At 52.8% G+C, this 20,117-nt stretch overlaps 8 protein-coding genes across 8 annotated transcripts; 2 read left to right on the top strand and 6 right to left on the bottom strand.

Annotated features, from left to right (window-relative positions):
• Positions 1 to 398: 398 nt before the first annotated feature.
• Positions 399 to 794, bottom strand: VTN00DRAFT_6564 (uncharacterized protein; the record flags this gene model as incomplete). Its single annotated transcript, XM_069433214.1, has 2 exons — positions 399 to 516; positions 667 to 794. The coding sequence occupies 2 exons, from the start codon at positions 792 to 794 to the stop codon at positions 399 to 401; spliced, it is 246 nt and encodes an 81-aa protein (XP_069288996.1).
• A 1,644-nt stretch (positions 795 to 2,438) lies between these two features.
• VTN00DRAFT_6563 (uncharacterized protein) lies at positions 2,439 to 6,490 on the bottom strand (the record flags this gene model as incomplete). The annotated part of the gene is made up of 6 exons (XM_069433213.1): positions 2,439 to 2,514; positions 2,592 to 3,259; positions 3,309 to 3,568; positions 3,622 to 3,831; positions 3,888 to 6,351; positions 6,431 to 6,490. 6 exons carry the CDS (start codon positions 6,488 to 6,490, stop codon positions 2,439 to 2,441), a joined length of 3,738 nt encoding a protein of 1,245 aa, XP_069288995.1.
• An 842-nt stretch (positions 6,491 to 7,332) lies between these two features.
• On the top strand, positions 7,333 to 8,122 carry VTN00DRAFT_6562 (uncharacterized protein; the record flags this gene model as incomplete). The annotated part of the gene is made up of 6 exons (XM_069433212.1): positions 7,333 to 7,337; positions 7,404 to 7,447; positions 7,534 to 7,607; positions 7,730 to 7,791; positions 7,850 to 7,951; positions 8,041 to 8,122. The coding sequence occupies 6 exons, from the start codon at positions 7,333 to 7,335 to the stop codon at positions 8,120 to 8,122; spliced, it is 369 nt and encodes a 122-aa protein (XP_069288994.1).
• Positions 8,123 to 8,469: 347 nt separating this feature from the next.
• VTN00DRAFT_6561 (uncharacterized protein) lies at positions 8,470 to 9,544 on the bottom strand (the record flags this gene model as incomplete). Its single annotated transcript, XM_069433211.1, has 5 exons — positions 8,470 to 8,815; positions 8,893 to 9,280; positions 9,350 to 9,402; positions 9,455 to 9,461; positions 9,514 to 9,544. 5 exons carry the CDS (start codon positions 9,542 to 9,544, stop codon positions 8,470 to 8,472), a joined length of 825 nt encoding a protein of 274 aa, XP_069288993.1.
• Positions 9,545 to 10,906: 1,362 nt separating this feature from the next.
• Positions 10,907 to 11,165, top strand: VTN00DRAFT_6560 (uncharacterized protein; the record flags this gene model as incomplete). The annotated part of the gene is made up of 2 exons (XM_069433210.1): positions 10,907 to 10,960; positions 11,013 to 11,165. 2 exons carry the CDS (start codon positions 10,907 to 10,909, stop codon positions 11,163 to 11,165), a joined length of 207 nt encoding a protein of 68 aa, XP_069288992.1.
• A 124-nt stretch (positions 11,166 to 11,289) lies between these two features.
• On the bottom strand, positions 11,290 to 13,338 carry VTN00DRAFT_6559 (uncharacterized protein; the record flags this gene model as incomplete). The annotated part of the gene is made up of 4 exons (XM_069433208.1): positions 11,290 to 12,213; positions 12,281 to 12,987; positions 13,054 to 13,111; positions 13,183 to 13,338. 4 exons carry the CDS (start codon positions 13,336 to 13,338, stop codon positions 11,290 to 11,292), a joined length of 1,845 nt encoding a protein of 614 aa, XP_069288991.1.
• Positions 13,339 to 14,063: 725 nt separating this feature from the next.
• Positions 14,064 to 14,642, bottom strand: VTN00DRAFT_6558 (uncharacterized protein; the record flags this gene model as incomplete). The annotated part of the gene is made up of 2 exons (XM_069433207.1): positions 14,064 to 14,247; positions 14,512 to 14,642. 2 exons carry the CDS (start codon positions 14,640 to 14,642, stop codon positions 14,064 to 14,066), a joined length of 315 nt encoding a protein of 104 aa, XP_069288990.1.
• Positions 14,643 to 16,242: 1,600 nt separating this feature from the next.
• On the bottom strand, positions 16,243 to 19,747 carry VTN00DRAFT_6557 (uncharacterized protein; the record flags this gene model as incomplete). The annotated part of the gene is made up of 3 exons (XM_069433206.1): positions 16,243 to 17,547; positions 17,609 to 19,230; positions 19,285 to 19,747. 3 exons carry the CDS (start codon positions 19,745 to 19,747, stop codon positions 16,243 to 16,245), a joined length of 3,390 nt encoding a protein of 1,129 aa, XP_069288989.1.
• Positions 19,748 to 20,117: the final 370 nt, after the last annotated feature.

Below are 20,117 nucleotides of genomic sequence, written 5' to 3'. Positions count from 1 at the left end.
TGCGGGGAAGCATACATGTGTTGTGTTACTCTACTGCATGGAGATCTACGTAATTATAGCCTCGTACCAATCAAGGCCCAATTCAATCAATCCACAGCCCCTGCTATCGACAGGGGCAGATGGATAGATAGATCCCAATCTGCAGTAATGCAACGCAATTACAAAATAAAAACCGGGGAATTTTCCTTCAACAGAAGGAGAATAGGAATTGCCCTACAGTATGCAAACTTGGTCTGCACCGTGTGCATAGCCCCGGGCGCGGATGTAGCACCGCATATAATTATCCACCAACAGGATCGACAACATGGTGCCACAAGTGTCGATCTCCGGCAGGGGTAGAGGCCAACCTAAAAGATCTGCGGGGTGAACGATCTTCTGAAGTATAACGCCGGTTCTTTTCAGTCATCAGGTGCCCCGGCAGTACTACCAGTGCTGAAACAGCTCAATATGAAGTCCCACAGATACTGCTCCAGGCCATCATCGCCTACAGTCACAACCCGCGCCTCGACGAGTACACTGGATTCGCGGTGAGTCTGGATCGGACTCGGATTCGCGTCAGTAGGGTCATGTCTCGAGCGTACATGAAGGGTCTTCTGCCCTGCTACAAAAAGGGAAGAAACCCGTCCGTACTAGGTAGAGATGAAGAAATGGAATTCTACCGCTTACGACCGTTCGCGCTCCTCGAGCGTGAGGGCCGTAGGGAGTTTCTGAGACTCCTTCTCGGCGTCTGTCGATATCTTGTGCAGAGCAGGGAGGCGGGGATCCTTGGGGAGGAGCTGCGGATTTTTTAACATTTGAAATAGACACCTATACTAACTAATTGAAACAAAACGAAAATACCTGCGTATTGAATGGTAATGATGGGTCTAGGTTAGGCCGTGCTCCTAGAAAGGGAGTCCCAATCTAATCTAATCGACTCCCCCGGGGGACAAAAACCCCGTCTCATCTGACTGATAAGCAGCAACAATCAGACATCGATCGAGCCACCGAGCAAGATCAGATATACATACATTACATACAACATAATTATAAAAGGAAACAAACCGGAGAGTTTCCTTCAACGGAAGGAGGACAGTTTACAGGAACCCGGAGCGGGCATAGAATTAGGTAGGTACTATGTACAAATTATCCATCAACCAGCAAGCACCACACCACAACACAATACGCCCCGCCATGAGTGTGTCGATCTCTTCTCTGACCAGGGTGCTCGCCCGCTAGCCTATCATACTGTGCTATATACAAAGTAGGATTAAGGCGGGGTAAACGAAACGTCTCCCATGTGGCATTTATCTGAGGATAGTAGATAAACCGACGTAGCATTCGAATTCTAGGCGTAAAGTTTGAACATGGCTTGCTTCTGATTTGTATATACATGATAAAGGACAAGAGACAGGTACAGAGGATCCAAAAGCTCAATCAAGCAATCACCATGGCCATGAAATGAGCCTATTTAACTAGCAGAAACAGATAATAAAAATAACATCAGAAACGTTAAATGAATAAATGAATTAGGCTATACAAATCAAGTTTGTACACTGCAACGTTCAAACTGAAACCAAACCAGACTATTACAACCATATATACCACTTAAAACCTATTAACTCGAAGAAAGGAAGAAAACTAAAAAGAAAGGGAAGAATATAGACAGTAGTAGTGGAAATACACATTCAGACAGCCAGAGTCAGAGTCAAGTCCATCTCTCTGCTTTGCTTTTAATCAAGTAGGCAGTGTCACATCCAATCCAATTCAACACCATTCCCATCGACAATGAAGACAGAAAAAGAACAATTAAATAAATATATATAATATAGCCAGACCAGACCAGACTCAACTTCAATATTAAACCCTTCCATCTCTCTTCTCTCTGTCCTGAAATATATAGATCGGCAATAGTCCACTAGGAACTGTATGTTTGTAGGTAGACAATTATGTATGGACAGTGAAGTGATAGTGATAAGAGACCAGATTAGACTAAATTGTTTCTTCTCTTTTCTCTTTCTCTTTTCACCTGATCTGATCTGATCTGATCTGATCCTCATGATGTATGTATGTATGTATGCATAAAATCTATCGTGAAATCATTAGTCGTACACGTGGCTAGCCAGATGTGATGTGATGTGATGCTATGTGCTGTGTGTGCTGTGCTGAGGAACGAAGGGAATTTGTTTGAACATGGACAGCGAACATGGGGTTTGAGGTCTAAGCTCTTTCTCTTCTGCTGTGCCACTGAAAAAAAAAGGCCGCGTGTGATGGGGTTTATTACTAAGTGCAAGTGCAACCGAGTATGGGGTCCAAACAGTGCGCAAGACAATGACAACAAGATGCACCAATGCAACTTTTCAAGGCTTGCTTGCTGATTGATATACAATGGGTCAGGGTGAACGTCGAAGAAGAATAGGTCAGGACATGACATGGTAAAAGAGTAGGTGTGGCAGCTATTATTTGCCGCCGTTGGCGATCAAGGACCGTGCCTCCTGCAGGTCGATTCCGAGGACATTGACGAGGTATTCAATGCTGCACGATGGAAGTAAGCGCCCGCTTCTATTCAACCGTCCTAAACTGGTGTATTAGATTTAAAGGTGACCACCTACCTCGCCTCAGAAGCCAACCTCCGCTTCTCCTTCGCAAACTCCTTCACACACTCCTCCCAGATCACCGCGCGGTCCTTCGGCGAGACCGTCTTGACCCGCATCTTGAACGACGCGCTCACGGGCCGGTGATCGGACGCGCGCACCTCATGCCGGCGATACTCAAGCTGCTTGATCCGCCCAACACCGCGGTAGAGCACGCGATCGCACCACGCGGGCGCGCGCTTCTTCTCACTCGAGTCGTAGTCGTCCGTGCCAACGTCGTACTTGTACGTTGGGGCGAAAGTGATCGGCGCCTCGTTGAACGAGCGCAGGCGGAATCCGGGGTTCTTGCGCTTCGACGCGAGCAGCTGGTCGCGCTCCAGCAGTTTCGGGAGATTGTTGTTTTTGATGTCGTCGATGATGACGTTGCGCGGAATCGAGTCTATCCGGTAGTTGAGATCCCCGTTCAGGATACAGATCTCGTGGTCCATGATCATCGTTCCGTCGCCGCCTCCGACATAGAGATCCGCACGTGTCGTGAGGCTATTCTCGGCCGGGAGCGACTCGCTCTCGAGGATGGCAGCTATATCATTATTACGATGGGCGGTCTGCGTCTGACCAGCAGCAAGATGGCAGTTCACGAAGCACAAAGAGCTGTCGTCAATCACAAACCGAAGTATGAGAGCACCCTACAGGACGTTAACAGCGGCCAGCAGATCGACTGAAAAGACTAAGTACCTTATTTCCATGCAAGCCACCCATACCCCGCTTCACTTCCGCAGCGCTGATATTCCGAATTTTCTGCCGCTCCTGCTGTTTGATAAAAACACAGGTGAACAGACCGACAAGGTTCGCAGTGTGCAACAGCACATAAGACTCGTCCAGAGGCATGCATTCGTTGATAGCAGATGCGAGATGGTCCCTCCAGACGCGGTACTGTCGACTCATATGCTCCTTGTCGTTCTGATCCCGCTTTTTGCTTCCCATGAGCAGACTCTCTGCAAAGACATCAGTAACAACACTAAGAGGGCAAGACAGAAAGGTGACAGACTGGCAGTGATCTTCTTGTTCTCAAGGTCCACAAGCTCCTGGAACCCGAAGACCAATATCTCCGGAGGTTGTTCGGGGTGGATGGCATCTCGGATAAAGGAACTGTTCCGCACACTACCTGGCACAGAGGCACCAGCGTTCCAGGTCACTATAGTAGCCCTGATCTCGCGGAACGTGCAGTATTCGACATCTCTGCTTTGCATCCTGGCTTCTGCTCTGCTGTTAGCAAATATCTCTCTCGACTCCAAGAACCGATATGAAACCCACCAAGCCAATCATCCTCCAACATCCCATCCCAGAGACGGATACAATTATCCGTACCCAACGACGTAACCTGAAGACGGTTCACCGTCCACACGCTGCTCGGATCGAGCAGGAGACCGACAACAGGGCTGTCGTGAGCATGCCAGTCCTTCTTTACCGTCCACGGGTTCGTGTTGATATCGTAGACGTAGATCATGCCCGTTTTGTAGGCAGCCCACAGATAGTCCCCAACCATAGCCAGGCAGTTGATCTTGTACACGCTCACATTGACCGTCCCGAGACAGGTGTAGTCATTCGACGAGTAAACAGTGACCTTGCCATCGGCATGGCCCAGATACACACGGCCGCCATCCTTGTTCGTGAAGGTACCAGACGTGACGTCTCCGCTATGATGGGTACCGAGTGGTCTCCTAAGAACATGGAAACCAGCATCGTTGTTGGCATTCGGTCGATATACTCGGACTTCCTTGCCAGTAGCGAGCCACAGCGTATCGCCAACCACCATAGAGAACGTCTGCCCTCTTGCAACACGATCGTAAGGATTACTGTAACTGTACTGTAAGTTGGGCGTGCCTGACTCGTCCGGCGGCCAGATGAGCAGTCTCCCTTCATCGTCGACCGTCCACATCTCCCTCTTGTGTCGGTATATCTTGATAATCTCCCTACGAGAGGGGTAAGATCTTGAGGATATGATCGACTGGGTGGGTATATCGACTTCGTGAAGCTCCCCGATGCTCGTACCCAGCCACAGCCGCTTCCCCTCATCTTCGAGGCCTTTGCCGGGTTTAAATGCAAGTGACAGAACTTTGACCGTCTCTCCGTGGCTCATGCTCATCACGAGTTCCCCGGTGGTGACATCCCATACTCTAGTCAAGAACCCAGTCGTACACACATACCTCCCGCACACATCGAAGACACGCGTGTCATACTTCGTAGGTATCACCGAAGGTCCGGTCTTCAAGACTGGCGGCCGTCGATTTACCTGCGACGAATCTGGATAATCCGTACGTGGCACAGGAGTAGGAGTCTCTTCGGGCGCTTGCTCCTCCTCGTAGTCATCTGACCTCTGATAACGTTCCGTAGAGGGAGAAGTATACTTCGTCTCACGGAAGACTGGGGGTGGTCGCGGGCTCTGAGCTGACTGCGGTTGACCCTCACCAGAGGTATCTCTTCGAGGCGGAGGGGGAAATTGCCCATTCGTGTCGATGGCCGACAGTCGCCTCGACGGGGACGGAGATGGCTGGTCGTTGTTCCGCGGCACGTCCAACGATCTTCTCGACCTAATGTCAGATCCCCTGTCCCGAGAATTCGTCGCCGGAATCCGAGGCGGTAGGCCAGGTCGATCCTCCGGATGATCGCTACGACCTGCCAGGCCAAATTCCCGCGGATCGCGAGGTCTATTCAGTGGTGGATCGCAACGCTTGCTGGGTGGGGGGATCGGCTTCATTATGGGTTTCGTATCTCTGGAAGGTTCAGGGACGGGCGGTGCCCGTGAGAATCCCAGCTCCCTTGCATCTCGCAGGGCTGATTGAGTGGGCAGAGTCGGTTTCTCAGCGGTCGGGGGGCGAGGAGGAGGTTCGGTCACGGGTCGAGAAGGCGAAGGAGACTTGAAGAATTTCCCTGCTGCTTCCGGCAGGAAAGGCCGGGAGGGTCTTCTTTCAGGTATTTCAGGCTTTTCAGGGCTGCTAGGCGGCGTACTGAAAGGAGAAACCCTCTCGTCCGAGGTGGTCTGTTCAAATGTCGGCGCGAGAGCACTCACATCCGCCTGGGACAGGTTCGACCCCCTCCCAAGGATCTTCGGTTTGTCAGCCCTGTTCACCGGCGGAGGCACGGAGGCACTTTTGGCCTTTCCGACAGGCGAATTCCCTCTCTCTAACAAGTGATCCGAGTTCCCTTCGCTGGAGCCGGCATATCCAAAGCTCGGTGTCAACGGACGGCCATACGGGCGAGGCGGGGTTGATCGCGAGGCCGTGTCAGAAGTACCTACAGCGCTCCGAGAATAATGATGCCCGGTGCCTCTGTTGTTCGCATTATTATTATTACTAGTATTATTATTGTCCGAACCGGCATCGAAGCCGCGCGGGGGCGAACGAGGAGAGTCGACCGTCAACGTCGGAGGCAACTGCGGCGAGGATCGCAGGTTCATCGACAGCGGTCTGGAGAAACCTCGTCTTCTCCCTATCGGCGACGAGCCGTTTCGCGCGGAATCGGTCCGTCCATTAGGGGGACTGGGCAGATGCTCGCTCTGTAGACTGGCCGACGCGACTCCCCAGGGGGACTGTGAACGAGGCAGATCCAAGGACGCGCGCCCGGCGACATAACGCGAGTTGTTGTCATCCCCCTGATCCGGCGTCCTGAGGAATCGGGGAGAGGTATCGCGCGGGCTGCCCGCGCCGTTGTTACTGTTCGATGGCGACAGACGACTGGAGAGATTCTCGAAATGGGACAACAGGGACGAGACCGGTTTCTGTCACAAAGTTCACAGGAGCGTGTCAGACCACGAGGGAGCATGGGTGAGAATGTGATATAAGAATGATTTTACTCACAATCGGCGCATTGTCAGTGCCGTCCTTATTATTATTGTTATCCTTCCCGTTGCCTTCCATGGCCGCAACGACGATGATCCAGTCGCACAATGAAACAGAGCAGCCGGTTCATATGATATAACTGCTTCCCCTTGCCGCACACCGCTCTCTATCTGTCTCTCTTTCTCTCTCTCTCTCCCTTTGTCCAATAGTAAGGGGATCTTCAGGTATCTTTCAAACGAGGCGGTCGCAGTTAGGGTCGTAGGCTGCCACGTGCGGTATATCCCCAACGGGTTGGAGGACTGGAGAAAGAGGAGAGGCTGTTGAAATGCAACGGGGGCCCGTTTAACGGAAAACCTGCGCCCCCCCCACAGTATTAGTTCTCGAGGTTGAAACCTCCCCAAGGGCGCTCGTGAGCCGCCAATGAGAGAGGGGAAGTGTGTTGATCAATGAGCAGCAGCAAAAGAAAAGGCCAGATCGCCCGGCAGGGGGACCATGGCAGGGACTCCGATCCGTCTCCCCTCTTTCTCCTCTCTCTCTTAGCACGGCGTGGCCAGGAGGTCTAGTGAGGAGGCCGTGGATGACGCTGTCTGGGGCGTAAGGCTGCGCAGCATGCAAAAAAAGTCGCAGGGCACAGCGATAGAAACACAGCAGTCGCGTAAAAGGCGAACAGACAAAAGAACAGGTCGACCGGCGTTCACAAGGGAACGAGACTCTGGCAACCGGAGCTCGTCTTGTAGATCGAAAGGAAGATCGTCTCAGGAAGCGCACGGGCTCTCCACAGGCACTGCCATCAGCCAAGCCTCTAGCCGCACCGCCGTCTCCATGCAGGAACCGTTGACTCCGAGTCTTTTGGCGGACACAGAACTCTGGAGACATCAGAACACTCGACCGGTCAACGGTGGTCTCTAAGACAGCACACGATGTGGTAAGATAAAGCCCATCCTGCTCCTCTTCCGCATTAGAAACCAAAGCACAGGCTAAATCCCCCCAGCAAGCATATCCTCAACGCCCAAGTGGCCATCCGGTCGCCATGCTGTACGTATCTATCTATATCCCTCTTCTTCTCTTCATGCCCCTTATGTTACATCATATGCGGAACATAAATACTAAGTGCACAGCAGGCCGGAAATGGTTCGACTGCGCAGAATGCCACTACGAGCAGGAGAGCCATCCCCTGCAGCAGTCTTTCGAGATGGTAAGTTAAGCCGTTAATCATTTTCCTCCTCTATTTTATGCAGATGTTACCTTCATCCAAGGGCAAAAATGGGGGAAAAAAAAAGTCTAGAACCGGATCTAACATAGTGGCATTCGAAATAGACCTTCGCCTGTAAAAAGTGCAAAAAGTGCTTCCGCAAGGACGCGTCCGAGTTTGAGGAGAGGTATGTACATACTCGCACCACAGAGAAAATGACATTATCATACTAATGATATCGATAGCGACGAATACTGCCCGCACTGCGACAACCACTTCGTCATCGAGGCCGTGACGCCCAAGCCCGCCCTGAAGATCGAGGGCGAGGACGCGCGCATAGATTCCAGGTACGTTCTGCTTCCCTTTTCCCCTTTATATGGCCGTATATTCTATCTGCAAGACATCGAATTCTTTTCTTTTTACTGACATCCACCAGAATGCTCAAAGACGACCGCATACGCGGGCACGCGGAGCGTTCCATCTTCAACGTCAAGGACGCTGCGGATCGGCTGGGCTAGCATGGCCCCATTTCCCCTTTGTCCACCGCTGGTGGAAGGAAGGAAAATTACGATGACACGATATATTAATCCGATTCAGATTGCTTCTCTCAGCCGAATACCGTGCCCCCCTTCTTGGTTAACTGATTTATAACTTTACGATAATATCCCTAGACCGCTTGAAACAGTAGATATACGGTGCTAGTTAGGTAAATAATATGATGATGTTGGTGTGTGTGTACGCTCGTAAATTTCTTTTGAAGGTCAGTGATATAAATCCACGTAAAGTTAAGCCGCTCTACAACGCCCACTCCCAGATGTTGTAGCAGTAGTAGTCGTAGCCATCCTCCTCTCTACTCTACTCTAGTTCAGCTCTCAAGGCTTCCCTCTCCACGCTCTCCACCACCGCCACCGCGTGTTAATATCGCCGCGGTGGTGGTGCCCGGCGCCCGGCCCTTCTTCTTGGCCGCCTCCTCCTGCTTCTCTGCTTCAATGCTCTTGACGTAGGCCTCGATCTGTTCGTCGGGAAGCATCTCCACGGGTTTCCCGGGGGCCATGATCGCAATCTCGATGTTCTTCGCACCGGTCTGCACGACCTCCAGCAGGGACTTGATGGTAAGCTGCAGGGTCTGCTCCCGGTCCATATCATCCTTGTGATTCCGCTCGAGGAACTCCCGGACGGTCTTGCTGGATCGGCCGATGGCGTTCGCCTTCCTAGAATTCGGAGAGAAGCCATGAGCCCACATCCCAGCCACAGTGCCATTCACGAACGCTAAGAGCCCAAAGCTTACCATGCAGAGTAAATACCAGACGGCTCCGTCTGGTACAACCGCGGAACATTATCACCCTTATCGAATCCCACAATCAAAGTACTGATACCAAATGGCCGGACACCACCGCTCTGCGTGTACCGCTGCTGCACACTGGCCACATATTTCGTGATGTACTCAATGGAGACGGGGTCCTCGACGGTCAAGCGGTGCGACTGGGCCTCTACCCGGGCCTTGTCGACGAGGATGCGGGCGTCGGCGTTGAGCCCCGCAAAGGCGAGACAGACGTGGTTGTCGATGAGGCAGATCTTGGACGGGGTGATGCGGATATCTTGGAGCTTCATGGCGGAGCGCTTCTCGCAGCCCAGGACGACGATGTCCTTGCCCTTGACACCCACAGCGCAAGTTCCTGGCACCTGTGAGCTTTAAACTATTCCATCATGTGTGTGCCCGGGTCAGGTTGTTGGATGTGTAGTACCTCGCTTGACGGCTTCAAGGGCATATTCGACTTGGAACACGTGTCCATCAGGACTGGGAAGTGGTTAGAGGGAAAGTCCTGAAGCTCCGTGGGACTGAATCCTACCTGAAGACTGCGTTTCATTAGCAGAAACCTCAACAGACGTGGTCGCAGAGCTACCCTACCTGAAAGCGCTCGGTCGTATCCGGCGGCCATTATGGATGAAGCGGGGTCGTAGCGACCGTCCTAGAACTGGGGAGATGGAGTCGGGTACAGGACGAGTGAGGAGGATAGATTAAAAACGAGGTGAGGAGGCAGAGGAGGCGCTTGGAGGCATGTGGAGTTGTCGAGCAGTCCAGCGGGCCTGAGCGATGACGGGGTGCTGCCCAGGTGGACGCGAGTCCGCAGCTGCCTCCAGAGCTACTGTGAAGCGCTAGACGCGCGGTTACCCGCGCCAATCCCGTTCGGACCACAAGACTTGAGATCATTGCTGTCATTTTCCATTTCCATTCAGCTTCATATAGCTTCGCACATTTTTGTCAAGAAGATCATTTTTCTAACCGGTCACTGTTTCTCTTCATACTTTTGAGCGTTTAGACTACGGAAATTGATGCATTCTAGTTCCGAAAACTGATGCAGCTACGTGACTACCGTTCTATACTGTAAATACCGACAGAGGGAATGTTATGTTGCTTTTTGCGCTTGTGCTTATGCTATCATGAATAATACTTAATAGAGGCAGTATTGCCGCTGAGCTCTTCGTCGAGCAGACATCAATCAAACCGGAAAGTAGACAGTAATGAGATTTGAGAGGGGAAGCAAATACCAAAATGAGAAAGAAACCGAAGATCTTTCAACAATTAACGAAAAAAAAAAGAAAGAAAAGAAAACAAGGAAAATACACAAAAAGTAAGACCAGGTAAGCCTCGGAGAGCAGCGTACATCAACCAGACGCGTCCAACCCCGAACGACGACCCAGCGCCACCGAGCCATTCCCCAGCCCAGGTCAAGGACAGTCCGCCAACAACAATGAGACGACGACGCGGAAGCCAGCTGCAAAATGCCAACAATCGAGCACAGAAAGAGAAGAAAGAGGAGAAACAAACCCCGTTAGCCAGCCAGCCCATGGCTCCCAAACCGCGTTTATTCCCCCAATTTTGTGAGTTTCCCTTCCAACGCGCATTTCCTCCCCCCATGTGCTTTGGTACAATTTATCGCTCCGACTCTTTTATGTATCCCTCCAAACGATGACTTTTGCAAAATACAAAGAAAGCTATTATAGACCTCAAGAAAACATTCTGTTGCACTTCACTCTCGTAATATTTCTGCCTGTCCATATCTCCGTCCGTCGCTTGCGTGTTGAAAATCGCTGGTTCGAAAGGAAACCACCAACACCCCCGACAAAAGTCCGTTCCGTTGTATCCCACCCGTGATCATACCAGCATTTTCCAATAGTTTCCCGCCACGTTAACCACTGCCGTTAGAAACATTGGAAAAGGCATCTAGACATTGCACGTCCGGTCTTTGTCTCCAGAGAAAAAGGAAAAAGAAAAAAAAAGAAAGCTCTCGATCTCAAACATGATCTCCGATCAGAGGACAGGAAGTGTCGTCCAGGAAGAAGAAATCGAAGCAGTAGGCGTAAAGAAAAGAGGTGCCCTGCCACCTGTCTGTTGCCGTCCCTCAGGGTTTCCTGGGCCTATCATGCATCGCTCTCAAAGACGGAATATTAAACAAGTCGAACAGGGCTGACCGAGAGACCGAGAGACCAAGCGAAACCCGTGCGAACCAACGACAAGCACCCAGCGGCTCCTACCAGCCATATGCACCAGAACTGTAAATTCCCTTATACAAGCACGCACCAAACGAGAAGCGATCCACACCTATGCCAACAATAAAGTAAGACTTTCATACTGACAAACTAAATTGGGGGGGGAGAGTCCCGAAAGCTTTCGTGGGCAAACTTAGGCCGGGGACTTGTTGGCAGAAGCGCCGTTTCTGCGAGCGTCATCAGAAACGGTGAGACCGCCAAGCCCGGTAGAAAGGAATGCGAAGGGGTCGCTCGAGCCATCGTTGCCATAGAAGTTGCCGTTGGAAGCATTGGCCGACTGAGGAGTGTGGTCAGCTGCAGTGAAGGCAGCCTGAGTCGCCGGGTTGCCGAACGAGGCAGCAGACTGGGAGACGTTTGTCGATCCATAGCCTGCGTTCATCTGGCCCATGGGAGGATAAGGTCCAGGGGCAGTGCCAAGGCCGGACGGCAAGGCGTAGTTATTTGGTGGAGCTCCAAACTGCTGGCCAAAGCCGCCAAACCCTCCGGCCGTCGAAGCAAACGGGCCAGGGCCAGGGGTGCTCGTGATGGAGGCAGGACCCATGCCAAAGCCCGATGGAGGATCCATAGGAGATGGGAAGGAGGAGTCGGCAACAACGGCCGCGCCAGAGCGAGGAGCACCACAGCGCAGACAGTTGATGTTTTTGGCGAAGTTATGGTAACCACATCCCTCAGAGCCACACTTCCAGTCACCAGCCCGGAATGGGACAACGCCTCCGTTGCCTCCCATGCCGCGGGAGTGGCCCATACCGTGAGCACCGTGATGGGTCATGTGAGGCGGGATCATAGATGGGGGGCCATAGCCATAAGCACCATAGCCCATCGGGTCGGGAGCAGCACCCACGGCAGGGAACGAGCAACGGAAGCAAGCAGTGCGGCGCTGGAAGTTGGAGAAGCCGCAGGATGGACAGGTCCAGTCACCCGGTCTCGGACGGTTCTTGGACGGCGGGAAAGGAGTGAGGATTTCAGCGGCGCGGTCAAGGACACGGCTGGACGACGGAGAAACCTCGATGGCCTTCTCGTTCAAAGCACGACCGTTCATACAGAGACTCTCGGCAGCCTGCAGAGCGAGGAGATGGGGTCAGCATATAAAAGACTCAAAACGACGGGCATAACCACTCTCATACCTCCTCGTGGGACGAGAACACCGCGAAACCGGTTCCAGTGGGCTTGTGCTGGTCCGGGGTACGGAGGGTCCAGAAAGCAATCGGGCGTCCTCCAAATTGCGTGAACCAGCTCTCCAGCTCAGATTGCGTCGTATCGTGAGGCAAGCCGCTCATGTGGAGCACCTTGCTGCGCTCTGCCAAGAAAGCACGAACATCAGCCCGGGCGTCCATGGGGCGGGTCAGGATCTCGGGGTGCTCGTGCGGAGGCTGAGACTTGCGGATGAGACCCCGCAGAACCCGGGCCAGTGTGATCGCCTCCTCCATAGCACGGCGCGGCGATGCTGGAGCCAGAGCCTGGAGGTGAAAGGGCAGGTTGTGCTTAATTGGCGCTGAGGACTGGACCGGCTCGACCTCCAGGGCGGCACAGATGTTGGACAGCGAGCTGGGGCCGAAGGGCAGCGACTCGGGATGGTGTGTCTGCCATCTTTGATACTCGGTACGAAGGTCGAAGGTGCGGGAGTGCTGGAGATACGGGGGCAGAACGACAGCTTTGTCCCGAGCCTCTCGAGGGAGCTGGACACGCAGGTCCCAGGAGTCGAGGGTCACGAAGGAGAACTCGAGGTTCTTGCTGAGAAGGTGTTCCTGGGCGAAGGCGTCAAAGCGGTTGATGGCATCCCGGAAGGTTCCTGCTGAGCGAACGTGCTCCCAGGTGAGAGTCGTCAAGCTCGCTGGGCAACGTCAGCCATTGAACCCTCATAGGGGAGGCCCAACTTGGTCGAGCGCCTGGGACTTACTGCAGAGCGGAGTGATGGGGGTGTTGACGGGTTTGACGAGCACACTCTCCCGGTGCAGCTTTTACGAAGAACTCGGTCAGCGGAATTGCACAGCAGCCGACAGCACTGTCAGACGCAGGCGGCGCGCACCTCCTCACACGTCTTTGTATCCAGCAAGATCCATCCCAGCTCGATGACCTCTGCGGAGTCCTTAGTCACGTAGACGCCATGTTCGTCGCAAGTAGTTGCAACGTGGATCACGATGTAGCGGTCGAGCTTCGGAGTGGGCGCCGCGACGGTTGCCATCTCTCGCAGCTGGGAGAGGCCGGGGCGGGCGGCAGGGGACGTAGGACTTGGGACGGGGTGCCTCTGCGAGCGAGCAAGAGACACAGATCACGACCAAAGAGCGTCGTGATCCAGACGGACAGGGGAAAAGGGAAGGGGAGTTGAGGGCAAAGAGAAGGGGAAGAGGAAGAGAAGGATGGTGTTGGTGTTGGTGGACCGTGGATCAGAAAAGTTTCGGGTGTTGGGCTGTTCTGACACGGCGACAGGCGGCGCCGCCCCAGCACGAGGGGAACAGGGGCCTCTTTCACAGCTACACAGGTACACTGTACAATACGACGAATTTACGAGATCTATGCGCTGTCCTCTACCAGGAAGACCCTTTTGCTATTTCTACGCAGTCAAAGAAGGTGGCAGAGCGAGACTACGGCACTGTATAGCATGTCCTCGAGTCCAGCAGACCGAAAGAGGAGGCGTGGCTTTCTTCGTAATCCCATACTAGCCTGCGTCAAGCGTGCCCGGCGACATGGATGCGTCGTCACTCGATACTCGCGTGCAAGAGGCAGACATGAGGCATCTCCAGATTTATCCAGCCCGCTCAACCCGACGGAGTGACAGGACCATACGCCGTGTCCACGGTTGCGTTGGAAGTCAATCTGTCCCTCGACGGCGGTGGACGTTTTTCTGCTGCTCGAGGTGCTGACCGCCCCGCGCCGTGCGTCGTTCTGAGCACAACGTGAAATCATTTTTTAGTCGACTCGTTCGTCGTTCTGTGCTTCTGTGCCTGGGATCGGCCGGCTGCCATCCGAGCGGACGCGCCCCAAGAAATCCTCGTCCTCGTCGTCGAACCCCCGCGCCGCAGCCAACCAGAGCATCTCGTCTGGTCCTGTCTGCTGCTTCTTACCCATGGTCGATGTTGATATTCTTCCCCGTCTTGGGTCGAGATGCCATGCGTCAGAAATCATTATTGCTGGGCTTTCCCATCCCACGTCCCTGGCACTGGGGAGTACCAGCTCCATGCTCCATGCTCGACAGGATCCAACTCTCGACGTTACTGTTTTTTTTATAGGTAGTACTAATGGGCCATCCCAACAGACGCAGTCACCCTCCCATCCTCCAAAAAAATAACGACCTCTCGGTACAGACTGCTGTAAATGTAAGCTCTGGAGCTAGGACACTACCTAACTGTTCGTTTACCGCACACGCCTCTGCACGTTGAACCACGTTCGACGCTCGACCGCGCCAGTCACAACCCGCGCGGTGGAGCCGGCGAGAGGCGCGAAAGACGGGCGCCAAAGCGGGCGAGGACCGTGACCGCCGGTGTCCATGTTGAACACCACAACCTGTCAACCCGGTCAAAGGGATTTTGCAACCCGAACCGTGGATAGACTTCGCTCAAATCAGGCAATCGACTTGAAATGCCAGTGATCGAACAACTTGCACATGCAAGCCCCTCGACGTTGAATTCCGGCAGGCGCATGAGGGGCTTTGACAGCACCCCTTGCATATATTAGATGGACTGTCCTGTCTGCCTTCTCTCTACCTCGTTAAATCTCCCGGCTGTCCCTGACTCCAGATCACATTTTCTTGGTGGGCAATTAAACTGTCACAATTGACATCTCGACCGTGCTGGATCCGGAGTATCTGAAAAGAAATCGCAAGATTGGGCCGTTTGTCGCCTGCCGTTCTTGTCAAGAATGTGATCAGACTAGAAGCCTGGGAGTATTCGACTTGAACCGACAAAACCCCGCGAGTCACGCCATTCATCCATTCGACCAGCATCCAGCGACTCACAAACATTCAGTATTCTACGGCCCCTTGTGGGCACTGGACCTGCATACCCGACCTGGAACTACTGTGCTTTACCAGACCAGACCAGACCAGCCTTGAGCGAATTTCTCCATTGACCTAGATGTGACAGCCCGCGTTCGACCTAGTAAAGTCCGCCTCCACAATAATAATTGCCTCGATAAGGAAGGCAACCAACTAAAGATGAAGGCGCTGCACCATTAATAACTCTGTACTGCATCTAGGACAATAAAACAATAAAGCAACTCACTCGAACTCCAACACATCAAACAGCTTGCGATGATCAATCCGACTCTACAACAGACAGATCCGATTGCTCGAATCAATAATACGGAGTACTGTACAAGGGATCCTAGAGTAAGACCTAGATCAGGCTTCCATGTCTAGGATTAATTAGATTTACACAACTTGCAAAGGCTACCCGCGGACGGAACTCCCCTCCCTTGCGCAGCGCGCACGGTGACTGACTACTGACGGAAAAGCTTTCCCCGAGCTCTTTCTTCCTGTCAGTCTCCACGTGGCTCTGACACCGGACTTGCACGCTTCCCCTCCCCCCTTTCATAGTAAAAGATCTACGCATACGCATGGCAGGCCAGGCCCGGGCCACGGGTAGACACGGAGCAAGTGCCTCACTCACCTGAGGTAACGGACAATATAACATATACCTATCTATCGTAAGTTAGTAAGTAAAGAAGAGAGTTTCATCAGTCAGTCAGTGGACAATGATGATCTGATGTAAGGGTTTATTTTCATGTTTGATGAACAGTCCGCTCGTTTATATATATATATATATATATATATATATGCGGATAAGATCAGTACTCATAAGCGTTACCTGCTTGAGAACAATAAAGAAAAAGAAAAAGAAAACGAAAAAAAGTCCATACAATATTAACAGTAACCCAAAAGGACTCAAAAAATATATACAGTACCCCAAATGAAATAAAATAAATATTAACCATCACCACTTTCATAGAACCACTAACCATTCCAAATCATCCATTGAAATCAAATGAGGCAAACCTCCAACAGCCCGACCAATTCCCAACAATTCATAACATTTAGGCAAAAGTCATGAACACAGCATGAAGAACATCAACCTCAACCTCAACAAATCATCTAATCCTCAGCTTCCGCCTTGATGATCGTACCCCTACTGTCATCATCATTCTCATCCTCATTTTCCTCGCCAATCACGCTGAGCTGCTCAACACTGCGGTCGCGTCCCTCTATCGTAGGTTCAACGGACCCTCTGACGGACCCCATCGTCGACCCGCGGGCATCCGCAAAGTCCTCCGAGGCCACGGTGCTCGCCCGCTCGTGTCTGCCCAGGTCGGTCTCCTTCAGGGTGCCCGCAGCGGCGGCGAGGAGTTTGAGGACGGCGTTCTTCACCTTCACGATGGCGTTCCGGCCCGCAGCATCGGCGGCCACGCCGTCCTCCATGGCCTGGTCGAGGAGCTCCTTGACTTCCTCTGCCAATTTAGCGTTCTCAGGGTCGACCTCAGTGGCGCGATTGCTGCGCGTGCTGGATCTGAAGCCCTCTTCGCCCTCGGGGACGCGGGACGATGCTCTCGAAGGAGGAGCTGGGGGAGCAATGTAGATCTTGCTGAGGATCGATAGGAGGAGCTTTCGTTCCTCCTTGGAGCACTTGGTGGTGCCTGTGCTGATGCCAAGGATGCGCTCCAAGACATCCTTCACCAGGGCCAGGTGCACGTAGCCGCAAGCAGTGGAAGTAACCGGAGCTCCGACGAGGACCTTCTCCCCTCCAAGTCCGACGACTCTTCGCTCGTCCGTCCACTCGACTAGCATACCAATTACACCGGTCATCAGGGCCTTTATCTCCTTCTGTCCGGCGGTTTCGTCGATGTCTCCATCGCTGTCTTCCTCAGCCTCAAGAGCAAAGAATTCTTCAGCCGCGTTGAGGACTGCCCTCACGACAGGAACAGCTATTTTACGCATATGGTGCGTGTTCGTGAGGCGAGAGTGACAGTAGACAGGGAAGAAATACGCGAGAGCCTGTCTCAGAGCAAGGTTTTCGCGAGTGCGAGGGTGGAAGTAGGAAACAACAAGCGACTGCAGAAGAGTCTCCACGGCAGATTCGTTGAGCTCCTTAATGGCTGGAGGAATATTTGACCCAGATGGCGTGAAGGTGCCCATGAGCAGCAGCTTCGAAAGGGCCGTCGCAGCAGCTGTCTGGACAGTGTCAGGAGAGTTGGATTTGAGGGCCTTCGCGAACGCCTTCAAGAGCGGCTTCTGGAAGATGGGCGGCGATACAGTATCACCATCTGGTTGCTCAACAGGCAGAAGGAGTGAGGGGTGGGTGGTGAGCATATCAGACAAAATTTGCAGTGCTGTGACCTGCAATGCCTCGTGCCCCTTGCTATAGCAATGGATGAACAGGGTCATGTTCTCTTCAGCCAGAGTCTAGAAGAGAGAAGATCATCAGTATATTCATTATCAAAAAGCGCCATGGGTGAACACCTACCTTATCAAGCAGACAGCACAGTCCCAGACACTCCAAACCTCGTTCTCTAATAGGAGCCTCATGACTTCGAACCGCCGGAACAACGAGGTTATTTAACATGGTAACCAGATGCATGTTATCCTTGAGGCTTCCTTCAACATTCTGAAGCATGCACTGAGCAATGTGCAGACATTTCATGTTGATAATGATCTCCCGGAGGACCTTCGCCTTCGCTTCTTCCTTGTTGAACGGAACGTCTTCACTGCTAGCAGGAGTCTCCGATCTCTCACGACTTGAGCGTTCATCGTCACTCAACTCGGATTTCGCAGAGACGAAGCTGTTCTGCTCAGAGGCGATGTTGTCGTGCACTTCAGCGATCGCCTCCAGCACGACACCACAGAATTCACTCTCCCCGGCCGCCTCTGGGCCGCAGACACACCTCAGGACTTCAACGGTGAGCTTGGTGCACTCCTCTGGCAGTTGTTCAACAGCAAGGAATTCCCTCAGCAATGAGAACATCTTTCGTCTTCCCACCTCGTCGCTGTAGTCGAGGGTAAGACAGATATAAAGAATTTGCTCGACGATAAATTCATCCTCCACCGTATCTTCCTCGTTGTTAGGACCTGCTTCGCTGGCCCGTCTTAATTTTTCCAGCAGGACGTTGGTGTATCTTTCCAAGAAAAAGGCTACAGCAGTGACTTCCGGCATCTTTTCATCGGCCAGTTCTTCGAACTTCCCTTCGTTCTCCACCCGGCAGAAATCATTGAAGCTCCGTGCCAGGAACGCGGACTCGGCCGTGAGAGTGTTCCAGAATTCTTCATCAAAAACGACGTCTTCACGGTAGTCAGGACGGCCCTCCCAGAAGCTTCGCATCGCTTCATGGGCGATACCTCCTTCCATCCCGGAGTTGACAACATCGATTCTTTCTAACAGTTCCAACAGCGCTGGAATGCTGGGGGGAGAAAGCTGTCCCACTGTGCCTCCATCCTCCTCATTTCTCGCCCCAGCACAATCCTCGATCCATCTCTCGTAGAATAATTTGCCAGTCGCTTTGCGGACGTTCTCATCTCTATCTCGTAGACCCCATCGTAGAAGCTTTTCACGCATTGACAATGACAGATGACGGAAATCGCCGAGAGTGGGAAGCAAGCGTGAGTACAAAGCACGTCGTGTAGCCGCATCCAGGTCACGGGCTCGTTCGAGAAGAAACGGAAGGGTATCAGGTGTGAGGGGTAGGTTGAGCAACAATGTCTTGCGCACTTCTGCACTTGTGTCATTCTGTAAGATCTCGATCAACTTTTCTAGAAGCGCTGCAGCGCCATCGTTCTGGTCATCCTCATCCTCTGCATCGTTACCTGCCAAGCGCCCAAGACCCATGACAGCTTGAACACGTACGCTGGGCTCCTTGTCTCTGATTCGCTTCAGCAGGTTGTGTCGAATCATATGATACAGTTCGTCGTCTATAGAATCAAGGGAATTGACAATGTGAGCCACAATCTGCGTCGCACGGTATCTCACCACCTTTTCCTTGGCTGCCAGCAGCGGGACCAGGGTGGAAACAATTCTGAGCGTCAACCGTGACGTGGGAGTCTCAGGGGCTATCTGCGACTCATCTGGACCCCCAGGATTAAAGAGGTCGTTATCTACACTAGGTTAGAACAGATGTTCCAGGAGATGAAACAAGGCTATGCGCCCACCTTTCTCCGATGCGTGGGTGAGGAACATTCCCAAAAATCGGATGATGCGGTCTCCGACCGGCTCCGTCTTCTTGACAGCCAAGATACGAAGCATGCATCGACTGATCTCGATGTTGAACTCTCTTTCTGCGTCACTTTCCTCACTGGGCAAACTCTCCGCAACCTCTCGATCCTGTTCTTCCCGGTCCTTATCACCTTTTACCTTCCTGATACGGATTCCAGAACATCCCTCCTGGATCTTCCTCAACCGCACTACCAATTTCCTATGACCAGTCGTGGAGCGCTGGGCGTCACCGAAGATCGAGCAGACATCACGGCGCAGGGCAGGAGAAGATGGTTCTGGCTCTTCCGGGATCGAGACAGACGGCGCAACTGAGCCAGCACGTCCACCAGACGTAGTCGGCTGAGCGGAGGACTTGCGCGTTGTCGCGGATGATGAACGGGCGGATACTCGGGCAGGCATGGTGATCTTATTCAAAGATGTCCTCTAACAACGTGTTCGACTAAGAGGCTTCGGTTGGCTTAGCTGTTCTGTTGTTGAAGGGCACCTCAAGAAGCGTCTCAGGCGCACGGCATTAGTGCGCTGTTTTCCTAGTTGATAAGCCAAAGGGTATCTCCGATAGACTTCGATGACCGCAAGAGATTCGCTGTCGTATCGACGTTCGATGATATCGGAGGCTGTTGTTGACGGCGCGGAGTAAACAAAACCCCGAGTTGTAAACAAAGCTAGCTCATGCGGGCATCCGGCCCGATAGCTTGCGCTAAGATAAGGGCTAGGGCAAGGGCTAGGGCAGGCTCGGGAGCTGCCCCTCAGAACAGAGGGGCAATCCCAT

The sequence above is a fragment of the Thermoascus crustaceus genome (assembly GCF_041956765.1).
Source record: "Thermoascus crustaceus strain CBS 181.67 unplaced genomic scaffold VTN00scaffold_3, whole genome shotgun sequence".
NCBI lineage: Eukaryota > Fungi > Ascomycota > Eurotiomycetes > Eurotiales > Thermoascaceae > Thermoascus > Thermoascus crustaceus.
Note: the sequence above shows the minus strand (reverse complement) of the source record. Positions and strands in the feature narration are given on the sequence as shown.